The sequence below is a fragment of the Rhinolophus sinicus genome, chromosome 5 (genome assembly GCF_057876585.1).
Source record: "Rhinolophus sinicus isolate RSI-liver-muscle chromosome 5, RSI-T2T, whole genome shotgun sequence".
Taxonomy (NCBI): domain Eukaryota; kingdom Metazoa; phylum Chordata; class Mammalia; order Chiroptera; family Rhinolophidae; genus Rhinolophus; species Rhinolophus sinicus.
The window spans coordinates 5,085,962-5,100,519 of record NC_142505.1 but is presented as its reverse complement, the minus strand read 5'-3'; the positions used below and the strand labels follow the sequence as shown (position 1 = coordinate 5,100,519).

At 59.9% G+C, this 14,558-nt stretch overlaps 2 protein-coding genes across 5 annotated transcripts; one reads left to right on the top strand and one right to left on the bottom strand.

Moving 5' to 3' along the window:
- The first annotated feature begins 1,538 nt into the window (after positions 1–1,538).
- GPR62 (G protein-coupled receptor 62) lies at positions 1,539–3,621 on the top strand. The gene is made up of 2 exons (XM_019753289.3): positions 1,539–1,701; positions 1,779–3,621. The coding sequence occupies exon 2, from the start codon at positions 1,804–1,806 to the stop codon at positions 2,893–2,895; it is 1,092 nt and encodes a 363-aa protein (XP_019608848.2). The 5' UTR covers positions 1,539–1,701; positions 1,779–1,803; the 3' UTR covers positions 2,896–3,621.
- PCBP4 (poly(rC) binding protein 4) lies at positions 3,619–14,246 on the bottom strand. Of its 4 annotated transcripts, XM_074312237.2 has the most exons (14): positions 13,968–14,246; positions 13,390–13,489; positions 7,253–7,397; positions 7,074–7,097; positions 6,930–6,962; positions 6,589–6,705; positions 6,259–6,390; positions 5,971–6,099; positions 5,671–5,745; positions 5,456–5,500; positions 5,316–5,379; positions 5,142–5,194; positions 4,889–5,058; positions 3,619–4,492 (listed from the first exon to the last, which is right to left on the bottom strand). In XM_074312237.2, the coding sequence occupies exons 3-14, from the start codon at positions 7,331–7,333 to the stop codon at positions 4,204–4,206; spliced, it is 1,212 nt and encodes a 403-aa protein (XP_074168338.2). In that variant the 5' UTR covers positions 7,334–7,397; positions 13,390–13,489; positions 13,968–14,246; the 3' UTR covers positions 3,619–4,203. The 4 variants fall into 4 exon arrangements, with proteins under 4 accessions (XP_074168338.2, XP_019608847.3, XP_088654232.1 ...); XM_019753288.3 differs by lacking the exon at positions 13,968–14,246 and having other exon boundaries at positions 3,619–4,295; positions 13,390–13,574; XM_088798106.1 differs by lacking the exon at positions 13,968–14,246 and having other exon boundaries at positions 13,390–13,572.
- Positions 14,247–14,558: the final 312 nt, after the last annotated feature.

The following is a 14,558-nucleotide window of genomic DNA, read 5'->3' as shown; positions in this document are numbered from 1 at the left end:
TGACACGGGCCCATGTGGGAATCAAACCAGCAGCCTTCAGTGTTAGGAGCACAGAGCTCCAACCACCTGAGCCACTGGGCCTGCCCTGATGTTGACATTCTTGACACTCCCGAAGAGTACAGGCCAGTTATTTTATAAAATCTCTTTCAGTTTGGGTTTGTCTGATGTTTTGTCATGATTACATTCAGGTACTGCAGTTTGGGTGGAAACATAACATACCTGATGTGTCCTCAGGGCATTCTACCTGGAGGGACATGTTCCATTGTTGGTGATGTGAACTAATTTTCATGGCTTAATTAAGGTGGTGCCACCAGTTTTCTCCACTGGAAAGTTACCATTTCTCTGATTTTTAATTAATCAGTAATCTGTGGGCAAATATTTTGAAGTGTAAATGTTTCATTCTTTATCGTCTGTCACCCACTAGCTTGAACAGCCATTGATGATTTTTACTTAAATCAATAACCTGAATAGATTTTTGCTAATATGGTTGCAAATGGTAGTTATCTAATTCCATTATTTCTTTTCTACTTATTAATTAATATTCCCCTTTATCATCAGTATTGATTTGTGGATACTTATTGAGGCAATGGGTTATAATCCATTGCTATCATTATTTATTTTGAGCCTCAAATTGGCCCAGATTTGGCTAGAAGAAGGTCCTTCAAGCTGACGCCTGTGTCTCCATCACTTTTTGAGCACTTCCTGACTTCCTGGCATCACAAGATGTTCCAGGCTCATCTTACACAATCCTGGAATCAGCCATTTCTCCAAGGAGCCCTAGTTCCCTAGCGCAGGAAATGGTATTTAGAATCCAAGATTGGGCCGTAGTTATACTCTTGTATACCTACTTGTGGCAAGAGAGCCAGGAAGTACGTATGTGTAAATGAACAAACACATCTGCATCTATTTCTCCAGCTCCAATCCAACGCCACAGGGATCTTCCATTCTCGCCCAGTTCCATACTTCCCGCCTCTAACAGTAAGAACCTTGGTTTCCATCAACGTCAATCTATTTATTTGTTTGCTCAATCCCACACAAAAAGGAGTTTCCGAATTGCTACACCCATACCATTATAAAAAACAAACTTTCTAAGCAGGGATCAAGATTTATGGAATTTTATTCAAGATTCTCTTTGTCTGTCTTTAGATTGAGGTCAATGAATTTGAAAATTCAAATGTTACATGGACTAGTTACTTAATTCCCTTCAGTGTGGTCATGTTATTCATTTGAAATACAGGCGGGTTCATTTGTTTCTGCTTATATTCACTTTTAGGGGGTTTTCCTCATCTTCACTGATTTATTTTTCAATACATAGGACATTAACATAGTCCCCAAAAGTCCAATCTATACACAACTGCGTGCTCAGAGTGTTCATGTCCTTGCCCTTTCCGTCCAATCCCACCGACCTCTAGGCCCCCTCCAGAGGCACCCCCAACATTACACAGCACAGCCTCCAGCCTCCAGCTGGCAGCTGCTAGGACCCAGGGGGCTGGTGCCAGGTCCTGCCCCTCCCTTGCCAGCTCTGTGTGTCTGTAAAGGGCAACATCAGAGTGACAGCCAGTACCATCTCCAGCAGGGGCTGAGTTACTGGGACAGAGGAGAGAGCTGCAGTCCCAGCCTTGCACCCTTCCATGGGGCGAGCCAAGCCCCCAAGAGCATGGCCGCCTGGGCAGCGGAGCCAGGGCCTGGGCAGCCTATGAGGTGAGGGGCCAAAGGAGCAAGGACCGGGTGATGGGAACGGGGAAGGGGGGCATTCCATTTCGCTCTCTGCATCCCAGCACAGGGTGAAGCCTGAGCTCTCGGATGGCCAACACCACAGGGCTGAACGCCACCGAAGTCTCAGGCTCAATGGGGTTGATCCTGGCCGTTATTGTGGAGGCGACAGCGCTGCTGGGCAACGGTGTGCTGCTGGTCGTGGTGCTGCGTACGCCAGGACTGCGCGACGCGCTCTACCTGATGCACCTGTGCATCGTGGACCTGTTGGCGGCCGCCTCCATCATGCCGTTGGGCCTGCTGGCCGCGCCGCCGCCGGGGCTGGGCCGCGTGCGCCTGGGCCCCGCTCCCTGCCGCGCCGCGCGCTTCCTGTCGGCTGCGCTGCTGCCGGCCTGCACGCTCGGCGTGGCCGCGCTGGGCCTCGCGCGCTACCGCTTCATAGTGCACCCGCTGCGGCCCGGCGCGCGGCCTCCGCCCTGCCTCGTGCTCACGGCCCTTTGGGCCGCGGCGGTGCTGCTGGGCGCGCTCTCCCTGCTCGGACCGCCGCCCGCACCGCCCCCAGCCCCAGCCCGCTGCTCTGTCCTGGCCGGGGGCCTCGGGCCCTTCCGACCGCTCTGGGCGATGCTGGCCTTCGCGCTACCCGCCCTCCTGCTGCTCGGCGCCTATGGCAGCATCTTCCTGGTGGCGCGCCGCGCTGCCCTGGGGCCTCTGCCGCCCGCGCGCGGAGCCCGGCCGCGCTCCGACTCTTTGGATAGTCGCCTCTCCATCCTGCCGCCCCTCCGGCCTCGCCTGCCGGGGGGCAAAGCAGCCCTGGCCCCCGCACTGGCCGTGGGCCAATTCGCAGCCTGCTGGCTGCCGTACGGCTGTGCGTGTCTGGCGCCCGCTGCGCAGGCCGCAGCGGCCGAGGCGGCCGTCACCTGGGTAGCCTACACGGCCTTTGCGGCTCACCCCTTCCTGTATGGACTGCTGCAGCGCCCCGTGCGCCGGGGACTGGGCCGCCTCGCCCGCCAAGCGCTGCGTCGGCCCCCGCGAGCCTGCACTTTGCGGGCCTGGCACCCGCGGGCACTCCTGCAGCACCTCCAGGGACCTCCAGAGGGCCCTGCCCTAGGCCCCTCTGAAGCACCAGAACAAGATCCGGATTTGGCAGGAGGGGAGAGCCTCAGCATGCCAAAGCCCACCTGAAAGGAGAGTTGTCTCATATGCTGAACTGAGACTGGAGAAAAGAGACTGGTATCAGAAGGGATCTGTCCAGCCTCCTGCACAGGTTATGGCAGGTATCCTGCTTAGACTTCTGGCTCTGGAACAGGAAGAAAGGGGGCCTTCAGCCTGGTGAGGCCCAGAGGCTTCTGGGAGCTAGGAATCCTGGGTTCTGGGCCTAACTGTACATGGCCTTGTGCACATACCTACCCTTCCCTAGGCCTCAGTTTTCCCTTTGGACCCTGGACCATCTCTGAGGGCTTCTCCAGTGTCCAGTGGTTTGGACACCCATGGATGATGCCCAGGCCAAGGATGGAGCAGAGATGGGCAGGATCACAAAGAGGGCCCTACGGGCTCACAGCCAAAGGGATGGACGAAGCAGGGCGGGCGCTAGGTTATAGCCACAGCAGGAGGAACCAGTGGAGAGACATTCAAAGACTTCCCTGACAGCTGAACCAAGGAGAGGTTGGACAAAGCTACTGGATCTCCTCCATCAGCTTCTAAAGTGCCCAGAAAACAACCGGATCAATATGGTGCTAGAGGCAGGAGACTGGACACGTCCCCCCAAAAGGTCCTGAAGCTCCAGAACTGGCATGTGCAAGGGGCTGAGGCCCAACTGGGCCTGGTGGATTCACAGATGGGTGTCCCTGGGGCCTCGGCTGCACCCATTATCTGGAAGTTTCGCCAATACCCACAGTGTTTCACAGCTTCCTGGTCGCAGAATATTTATTCAAAAACAGGGATTGAAAAAACTGTACAGAGTGTCTGCTGCTGAGAACTCAGCCCTGCCCCCATGCCACTCCCCCAGCTGCTGGGCAGTGCCCCCTCTTTGGGTTGTCTCTGCCAAGCCCAGCCAGTCCATTCCAGTCAAAAGGGTATCAGTGGAAGCAGTAGGAATCTGCAGGGAGGTGGGAAGAGAAGCATGGCCCCCAGCCATCCCCAGCCCTGCTCCTTGATCCCCACAAGGGGGCAGTTGGCTGGGAAGCCCTAAGGGATAGGGAGTGACCCCCAAAATAGGGGCACTAAGGATACTCCCTGCATCCAAGCACAGAGCTAGAGGGGGTGGAGCCCCCTACCCTGGGGCAACTGCAGCTCCCAGAACCCTGGGCCAGAAACTGCCCCCACTCTGAGCACAGGAACTTCCACAGACCAGGGCCAGGCAGGGGTGCATCCATGCTTCTGGGCATTAGTGGCATTTGTGACCCCAGGCTGGAGTCTCCTTGAGCAGGTAGGGTGCAGAGGTAGCCCCTGCCGGTGGTCCTGCCTGCTCCCACGCCTGTGCCTCAGCCGGCCTCAGTAGGGGGAGAATTTCTGCCGCTCAGCTTTCTTGCTCCCATTGGCCGCTGCCATCTTGGCAGTGTAGGCTGCCAAGCCCGGCGGTGGCCCTGGGGAGGCAGGTGGTAGAGCCAAGAAGGGCACAGGCTTGAGGCCGATGAAGTTGGAGAGGGAGATAGCGTAGGGCGTGCCCAGCAGGCCTGGGGGTGCTGCAGGCAGGGCCGTGAGGGGTGGTGAGAATGGGGCAGGCAGGTCTGCAGGGGCCGAGCCGGGTGTCCCCCCAGAGGTAGACTTGGCCGTTTCTAGACTGGAGAGAGGAGATGAAGGAGAAGGTGGCCAGGAGAGAGGGGGCAACGAGGGCAAATACAGGGGTGAGATTAGATGAAAGATAGGAGAGGGGAATTGAAAACAATGACACGCGGTGGATGTGTTTGGGGAGAAGGGAAAGGTGGAAGAGTGGGGATGCAAGAAAGGACAAGCAGATACAGTATGGGGTGAGGGGAGAAATGGGGAGGCCAAAGACCCAGGGAGAAGAACCAAGGATGGGGAGATGGGACATGGGGGGGGTGATGTCACGGGGAAGATGAGGCAGCAGGGAGGGAATGGGGCAGGTTAGAGGTGGCAGGGGTGGTCAGCTCTCCCCACCCTCCCTGTGCACATGAGCCCCATGACCTGTGACCCCCACCCCCAACCCTACACTCACCAGGCAGTGATGAGGTACTGAGCAAGGGCGATGGAGACCGGCGAACCTGTGATGGTCACGTGCCGCTCTCCAGCGCCCTCCGCTTGGTTCCCAATCTTGATATGTGCCCCTGACATCTGCCGGATCTCACTGATCTTGCTGCCCTGGCGCCCGATGACGCAGCCAATCAGCTGGAGGGAGAGCGGAATTCAACCCTAGGAAAGCCCAGGCCTGGGGCCCCCACCCACCCTCAACCACCCCCTCCCCTGCTCACGTCATTGGGAACCAAGAACTCCTGCGAGCTGGTCTGTGCGCCAGGATCCAGGCCTGGGGGTGAGAAGAGGATTGAGGGTGGCTCTGGGCCTTACCTGCCTCCCCACATCCATTCCAGGAGGGCTGCACGGCCCCTTGGGATCTGCCCCTGCCTCCTTCTGCAGGGGCGGCTCACCTGGCACCATGGTGGGTGAGGCAAAGGGGACTGTGTGGCCCGAGAGCTGCTGGAGCTTGGTGACCTGTGCCAAAGAAGAGGGGTTAGAAGTCAGAGGAGGTTTGGTTCGGGAAGGGGTGCGTTGGGCTATGGTCACTCACCTCAGCTGGGGTCACAGCCCCATACTGGCCCTGGACAGAAAAGCCCTGTGGGGACAAAGTGAATGCAAAGGAGTTACAAAGACAGGTCAGGGCAGTTTGGCCAGAGTCACTCCTGGCTGCCTCTCCCCGAACCCCCGATTCCTCCTCCCATCCCCTCCACCATCTCAGTCCCCCTTCTCCAGTAATGCTTCCATCCCTCCTGTTAGTCCCCTCACCTGGTTGGCGGACAGAAGGACAGTACCTAAGGAGAGGCTTGGGTGATACGGAATAGTGGCTCCTTTGGGTGGGGACTGGAACGGACAAATGGGCAGCTCTATCAGGACCCTCTCAGGCCACCCTGACCTCCCAAGGGCCCTCCCCGTGACCCCAGGTAAATGCATCCCCCATCCTGCAGCTTGATTCATCCCTGCAGCCCCGCCCTGTCCTGACGTGGCATCACGTGCACAGGATTCAGGGCCTGACACAGGCAGGCCCAGGCCCCGCCCCTGCCCCCCTCCCCCTGCCCAGGGCAGCACCTCCAGGATAACAGCGCAGATCTGGCGCACGCACAGGATGATGGCATCAGGCACCCCAGACACGGTGACAGCACGCTCTGTGGAATTGGGGAGCAGGTCCCCTGCGACCTGCACCTGGGCACCTGTTGTCTGCAAGCAGAGAACAGGGGCCACGTCTGGCTGCTCTCATAGCCCAGAGAAGGGCTGCCCAGGTTCAGAGCTCCCCAAGGGACAGGATGCCAGAAGCCCAGAACCTTTCTCACAACTGGACGGTGGGGCTCCCTGGGGGTGGTGTCCCCTTTCCCTCACCTCTCGGATCTCCTTGATCTTGGTGCCAGCCTTCCCAATCAGCGAGCCACATTGGCTGGCGGGGATGACGAGGCGCAGGGTCACTGGAGGCCTTGAGACGTTCCCACCATTGGCAGGAGCCGAGCAGAGGTCCTGAGCAGGAAGGCAGTGGGTTGGCCCTTGCCCACCCCTGCTGCTTGCCTACCATGGAGGGAGGCCGTCCCCCAGCTCCCGTCCTACGTGACAGCTCTGCCTGTGCTTGGCCTCCCCATTACCACAGCCACTATATGGAGTCGGACCCCTGTTCTCCCGGGGAACCAGCCTTGGCCTCCCCCCCAGCCAGCCACAGACCTCGTCCAGCTTGAAGGCGATCATGGAGACTGCATGGAAGACAGCCGCCGTAGACCCGGTGATGGTGGTGATGCGCTCGGGGCAAGAGCCCTCAGAGATGGTGATGCGGGCGCTGCTCTGAGGGTACAGAACAAGTGCCGGGCAGCGGGGCTTCTCCGCTTTCTCGCCAGCAGCATGTCTGCCTGCCCCACTCACAGGCCCCAGCAAAGCCGTAAACCGCCACTCTCTAGGGGCACTCACTGGTCGTCCCAAACAGTGGGGTCCAGGGAGAAGGTGGGGCAGGAATCACCCCTCCCCTCCAAACCAGGTGCCCTGGGCTCCTCCCCACACCCCAGCCTCACCTGCTCCCGGATCCGCTTTACAGTCTCTCCTTTCTGCAGGAGACAAAAATAGAGAAAAGCTCTTAGCCTGAGTGGCTGGTGCCACGTTTCCTGGACAGAGGCCTCAGGTTGAAGGGGACACACAGAACAGAACTGGGCACCTACCTTCCCGATTATGCTGCCCACCTCCTGCAAATAAGACAAGAGTGGGGTCAGGGAGGTACCAATGCCCAGGCCCTGTCCCCCGCCCCCCGCAGGAGACAGGACACCTGAGATCATACTCTGGTAGCCAGGCCTCGCCCTCTGCCACTCCCACCCCGTAGCAGAGCCTGTCTTCCACTCACCTTGCCGTGCATTAGCATCCGCAGGGTGAGCGTGATGCTGAGCTCCGGCTCCTCCTCCAGCCCCGCATCTGAGCTGCTCATCCTGTCAGGCGGGGCCGGGGCCGCAGCGGCCTGAGAGTACGTCCACGCTGCGGCCTGGCTGGCTCTGGCAGGGGCAGCAGAAAACGGGTCACACAGGAGCCCAGCTCTCTTTCAGTTCCCCTGCCCTTCCACGGGGACCCCAGGGCTGGGTTAGCCAAACTCCCAGAGAAGGAGACGGCATGGACACCATGTTTCAAATGTCCCACTGACCAGTGCGCTTGTGTGCATCTCACTAGCTGTGTAACCCTGGACCTCTCACTTAACCCATCTGAGCCTCAGCTTCCCCATCTGGACAAAAGGGAAACCAAGTCCTACCCCCAAAGGGCTATGAGAATTAAAATGAGCTAAGGACACGAGAAGAATGAACTAGGCCTCTGGGAATCCAGAGGAAGGAAGCCTCCTCCGTGACCTCTTGGAAGAGGGGAGCCATGTGGACTGGGCCTTGGAGGGGAGTTGAGGTTGAAAGGTTACTACACAGCAGAACTGGTGTGCAGGGCCAGAGCCATGGGGAGCCATGGCAGGTCTTGAAAGGAGGGTGGAAGTGAAGATAGTAAGGCTCTAGGAGGGCCCCCTTGCCGGCCTCCCCTCTGCTTGGCAAAGGCTTGGGGGCACAGGCTGGGAGCGCCAGCCCCAGAGGCTGCTCCTGTCCACTAGAGCTCACTGAAACAGAGGCTGCCTGCAGACAGCGCTGAGCGGGGTTCACTCAGCACTGGGGGACACGGAGAAGTGTTTTGGGGACCAGCAGTCTGTACAGCGGTTTTTCAGGCCTTCTCCTATCTGCTGAGGAGGTAAGTAGCCAGGCTGACCACATTCCCAGCCGGGAGCACTTTCTACTATGCCAGAAACAAATCACTTGGGCTCTGAATCTCAATTTCCTCATAAAATGGAGGGAATGCTTCTCCTCGGGACTGAGTGATGGGTGAGAAAGGGATTTGGGGGGCTGGGGAATGTCAAGGCCCGTGACTGATGGAGGAAGGAGGAGCCAGAAATTAGCTGCTGGGATTAGCCCAGCAGCCAGCCCTCCCCATCAGACCCCTTTTCAGGCCCTGACTTAATCCTGAACCTTAATCCTGCCTGGAAATCCCTCTCCTCCAGCGGCTGACTCCCGCCAAAGCTCAGCCTCGGTGGGGAGTTCACTGGGGGACCACAACCAGGGGAGAAACACAGGTTGTGGGACCAACTGGTGCCAAGTCTGAGCCAAAACCAAGCCCTAACACTGTAAATCCCTCCTGCCTGGGGGGGGGGGGGGGTGCGAGGGCAAAGGAGGAATGCTGGGCCTGGGGTACCCCGGACACCTCTGGGCACTTTCCTCCTCAGCCCCCCGCCCTCACAGGGAGCTCTGCCCAATACCTTCTTCAGAACTCTCCTGCTGGCCAGGGTGTGGGCATGGACTAGGAAAGGGGGCTCCTAGCTTGGCTCTGTCTCAGGAAGCCTGCGCAAGCCCCTGCATGGCACGAGGCGAGGCGTTTCTTCATCTGTACAATGGTGGTGACAACCCTGTCCCCCCAAGCCCAGTAACTCTTGCCTCCCCAGCATCTGCTCCTTCCTCCATTCCAATTTTGCCCATAGGCTCTCCAGAGGACAGAGGTCAGCGGTGGGCACAGGGACTGTGCTCTGTTGGCACCCTGGCCGGCCTTGTGCTGGCCGTCCTTGCTAACATCCCCCAGCTGCCTGCACTTTCCCTGCAAAGCGCTTGTGATGACGCCCTCGGTTTCTGCCTCCCTGGACAGCCGAGTGCAGGAGCCCCTTAGAGCAGGAGTCAAGAGAGCCACCTTCTCCTGTGTCCCCAGCACTCAGGCCAGAGTCAGACTAGAGAAGGTGCTCAGCACATCCTGGGTAGCACCAAACAGAAAGAGAACCTGATGCCTACAGAGGGTCTGTAACCTGCCCAAGGTCACAGCAGCTGAGGCACGTTGAGATTAGCAGGGTCCAGCCTACTAGTGAGGGGCTGTCACAGGCCCTGCCTGCCTCCCCTTTCTGGCTGTTCCATCTGAATCTGTCAGTCCTCTTCCTAGAAGGGGGCTCTTCAGTGGTAGGGAGCAGGCTTTGGTAGTTTCTGAGACCCTTGCCTGGCTAGCCGACGTGGGTTGTTTAGAAAGGACTGACGACTTGTCTAGAGCCATAGTCTTAAGCTCCAGAATTTTCTGGGTCTCAGGGACCCCTTTGGGGTGGTAAGCAGTGGGAGACCTGACAGTGTCCTCAGACCATTTCCACATCACCTCTTGTGGGTCTAAGTCTCCAGGAAAAACAGGAGGACAAAAGGACTGGAATGTGGCCAAACTGGGGCTCCTCCCCTGAAAGAGATAAGGTCTTCAGCAGAGCCCCACTGCCCCACATTCAGTGGGTGACCTTGGCCAGGCCTTCACCTGACCTGGACCTCAGTTTCCCCACCTGTGCTGTGTGTGTGTGTGTGTGTGTGTGTGCATGTGCGAGCACAGGAGGTAGAATACGGGGAGTTGCTGGTTTATCTGTCCTTCCTGTTCTGAGGGACCCACAAGGTCTTTCCTGTCTTTAGGAGAGAACAAGGTCTGTCAGATTATTCTCATAGGTGCCCTAAAACCAAGCAGCCCTATTAGGCATACTGACTCCCCTTCTGCCCTCACTGGGGCTTTAGGGAGCTATGTGCTGCTCCAGCCTGATGGGCCCCGGGTCCCTACTAGGCCACCCACAAGGCAGCTACGAGTCAAGCCACACTGACCTCCAGCTCACCTCTGGGGGTGCCCAGCCCCCTCTGGTCAGCAGGGCTCCCTGGCAGATCATACCCAGCTCAGACCAGGCCTCTGACCTCAGGCGTTCCCTCCTGTTCCCCAGACCCTTCCCCAGACCCAGTGCCCACTCCTTCTGTCCCTGGCTTCCTGCCACCCAGGCTGGAGGGGGTGGAGGGGGGATGACAGCTGTGTAAGCGATGGTGGCTGCCCCTTCCTGCCCCTCCCCCCCAGCTGCCTCTCTCTCTCTCTCTCTCTCTCTCTCTCTCTCTCTCTCATGACAGCTGCCCAATCAAAGGGCTGGGGGCTTAGCCAGCTCCCCCCACATGCTGGGATCAAGTGTCCACCCTGGCTTTGTTCTGGAGTAAGAACAATCCGGGGGAGGGGAGGGCTCCTGGGGCCAGGCAACTCAAGTGTACTGGCCCGCCCCTTGGGGGATTCCCTCAGCTCTGCTGGCCAGAGGGTCTGGACCAACCAGGGCCTGGAGACCCACCTGGGCTGGGGAAAGAGAGGGGTCCAGTCTCCAAGTTCACCCCCACCTCACATCCCCCAACACCGCCTTTAACCCCTCCAGCCCCCAACCTAGCAGCTCCCTTCTACTTCTATTCCAAAAGCAGCCATGCTGGCCACACCCAGTGATGCTGGGGAAAGGCTCCGGCATCAGCGAGGCAGGGCGTGGCAGGGGTGGGCATGGGGCGGGGGGCACTGAGGGACTCCGACTTCCCTGATTGTCCCCTTCTCTGGGCATGCTCACCCATCCTGACTAGCTAGGCCTCCACAAGAACTGCCCCAACATCCTTGGACCTGGACCCATTCGCCCAGTCTCTCAACCAGGGAAAGCCATTCACATCTACTTATTAGGAGAGTCAAGGGAGGAGGGGCCTACAGGGGAGCAGACCGGGGTCCACCAGTTCTAGCCTCTTGACCCAGGGCTGTCTTGTAGACTCAGTGCTAGGCAGGGAAGGGAAGCTGTAACAAGCTGGCTGGTGCCAGAAATGCGACAGTCTCCTTAGGTCACCATTAGGCATCCCCCCAAGGGTCCTCAGAGTCAAGGGAAAACAAGGCAGGCCCAGGCCCAGACTGGGTTCCAGGAGAAAGGGCAGTTTTGTGGTACAGCCCCACCCACTGGTACCCATCCCCTCACCTCACCCAAAATGAGAAAGATCTCTAGCTTCCATTCTGGAGACCGAGTCACTGCTGCTCAACAGCCATCCTTGGCTCCCCAGTTCCCAAGGAATAAAGCTTGCTCTCCATAGACAGTCACTCAAGGCCTTTCATGATCTGGCTTCTGCCAACTTCTGTGGTCTCATCTCCACCCCATCCACCCGCACACACACACCAGGCTGCAGAATACGCCTGGCACCTCCCGGCCTCTGGGTCTCTGCCCAGGCTGATCCCAGTCTGAAATGCCCATCCTCCCCACTCTGTCAAAATCCTTCTCAAATCCCCCTCCCCTGTGAAGCCCCTCCCAACCTTCCAAGTCAAATATGATCACTCAGGCCTCTGTGCCCCAAAGATATACCTGCAACTCAAAGGAGTCCCGATTGGGCATTTACGAGCCTATCTTCCCACAATATGGAGAGGAGGGCAGGAACCAGAACCAGCTTCAGTGTGCAGGGAGAAGATAGGGCTCACAGGGCCTGGAGGCATTAGGGACCAGAGATGGGGCTAAGGGTCCCAGAGCAACAGTGAAGATGGGGTAAGAAGACCCAGGGACCGAGGGGCCAGCCACATGGGAGAGCCAGGATCTGCCTGGACAGGATTCCCAGTTCCCATTCTTCAGCACTCAGCACCCCTGCTCCTGTTGTTTCTCTGGGTCTTGGGGCTCCCCGGGCATGTCACTGGGGTGAAGGATGTGTGCTGTGCTTTGAGACTTCTGGGGACCCAGTATGGGTTTCCCCATGGGAAACGGGGGCTGGAAGAAGAGCTGGGGTGTGGCATAAGTTTCACAAAGCCGACAGCCTGTCACAGCTGGAAGGCCTCACGAGAGAGGAGCCTGAGGACCAGAGAGGAAGGGGCTTGTTTGGAAGGCTATATGAGAGGCAACTGCCAGAGCTGGGAGGGCCCAGGGGTTCCACCTGTGCGGCTCACAGCTCTTTCCTCAAGAGGTCTGCGCCACTGGGCAACGGTGATGGAGGCTGGAGGGGGAGCAGTGATAGGAACAAGGAGGGTGGACAGAGCCTGTCTGGGGACACAGGGCGGGGCAAAGCCAGCCTCCCTGTGGCCTGGCCTGCCAGGGTGTGTGGGCTGCCTGCTCCCAGCCCCCCACCCTGAGCATGCAAGAAGAACAATCCCCTTGTGTTTGGGCAGCCTGAGCCTGCATGCTGATGAAGGCTGGGGGTGGGGGGGTGGGGGCTGGGATGGGGGCGCCTTGGAGGTTGAGAGGGTTCCAGGGCCCGGAGGGGCTAGGGGACTTACAGATGGGAAAAGCAGAGGATCCTAGGCGCTGGCCCTGAGGCAATGAGGGTAACTCCAAGAAACAGTGAAGGCCAGAGTTGAGGTTTAAGCTCCCAGGGGTCCAAGAGCTCTTCGTGTGGGTGTGGGAAAGAGGGCCCCTGGGGACATATGCCCTGATAGTCCAGCATGAAGGTAATCATCCTGGGCTTGGTGGGGACCAAGAGCCCACATTTTGGGAGGAGGGACTGCAACTTACTCTGGGTGCATCCCTTGAAGACCACTCCCCACGGTGCTGGGACCAGGTGGGGCACTGGGTGCCACAGGTCTCAAGATGGCGGGCCTGGGATAGGGGAGTAAGGAGACGGGCGCCTCCCTCTCCTGACCAGGCGGGCACCAGGGCCAGGCTGAAGTGAGTAGCCAAAGACCCCCTCCCCAGCCTACTCCAGCTAAGGAGCCAGATCAGAGCTGAGGGGCTAAGAGCCACAGGGCACCAGGGACCACTTGAGCCTCCAACTGTCATCTCCGCACACCCCTGGCTTGGAAGTCTGTGTTTTGTCCCACCAAAAACAGTAGAAAATGGGAAGGGGTGTGTGCCCAACCAGGACCTGAAGGGGAATGGCAGATGAGAACAGAGATGGAGCAGAACCAGAACCCAGGCCAGGAGGTCGAAAGAAGAGCAGGTCCAAAGGACAGAAATAGCAGGTGGGATGAAGGCCTCCAATCTGGGGTCTCCGGTCCAGGAAGCTCCTCCCTGGTGCTGGGGGCTCCTCTGGCCGACCAGCGCCCCCCACCTGTGCAGGCCTGGGCCCGTGTGGGACAGGGAGCGTCGTCCTCGCTGTCTCCCAGGCCCCCAAACCCGGGACCCTGGCCTGTGGACTCGGGCGCCGGCTTTCCGCCCCCGGCCGAACCCCCAAACTTCGCGGCCCGCGGTGCCCCGCCTGGCCTGCGCCCTACCTCGCTGGGGCTGTCCTGCGGCGGCGGCGCGGCGGCTGGGCCGCTCAGTCCCACATTGTCCCCGGGAGAGGCGGCCGCTCACAACTGCGAGTGACATCAGCTGCGAACAATGAGGGGTTTGACAGGCGCGGAGCCCGGCCGGCCCGGAGCCCGGCTCCGCGCCCCCCCCACCCCCCGGCCCGCCCGGCCCGGCCCCTCCCCGCGCCCTCCCCGGATCCGATTACAGCGCGCCGGGCCCGCCCCAGTCGCCCCAGTGCCGCAGCCGCCCGCCCCGCCCCGCGCGCCGCGGTGCGCCCCGCGCAGCGGCCGCTTCCGGGAGGGCTGGGCGACCCTCCCCTTGCAGCTCCTCCAGCCTCTGGGGGTGGGGGGCGCAGGGTGGATCGGGCCCGAAGCGCAGGGCCCAGCAGCTGTCCTCCCAACGCCGCCGGAGCTGCACCGGCCGCGAGTCCATCCTTCCGGCGGGATCACTGCCCTGCGCTTCCACCGAGCCCCCTGCACCCTCATTCCGGCCTCGGCCCGGTCGCCAGCCCCCGCGCTGCCTGGCTCTGGTTCTGGCCCTTCCGAGCTCGAGCTTTCACCCTCTGCCAGGCTGAGTTCCCGGCTGTGCTGCTCTGTGCCATCCATCCCTGCACGGGGCTCTCGCCCACCAAGACGCGCACCCCTTAACCATCCTAGGGCTGCCGCGAGGCCCGGCCCTCATCCGCCCAGGCCAGGTTACCCAAGCAGCCGGAGGAGGAGCCTGAGAGCGGTGCAACCCGTGCACCCCGCCCGTGATTCCCCCAAAGCTACCCCCAGAATTCCTTTTGGGGCTAGGGTCGCAAGGGAGGCGACGCAGTTGAGTACTCTAGTAGGGACTGGGTAGGGAGAGGCTGGGCTGTTCCAGGCCCTCTTTTCCCCGACTGCACCCCGTGCCGCCGCCCCCTGGGGAGCAAATCTACCTCCCCGTCTCCTTCATAATCGGCTCAGCCTGGTCCCACTGACTACTCCCCCCACAGCTGAGTCTCTTGGCACCTGGGGGTGTGGGGGTGGGGAGGGGAATCCAATCTCCCTTCCCCTCCATCTGGCCTGCAGGACAAAGGGCAGGGGGACCATCTGGTCCCGCCAGGGTGGGGGCGGGGCCCACAGTGGCCGTCCCAAGCGTGGGGGAGGGGCGGCGCTCTGGAGACAGC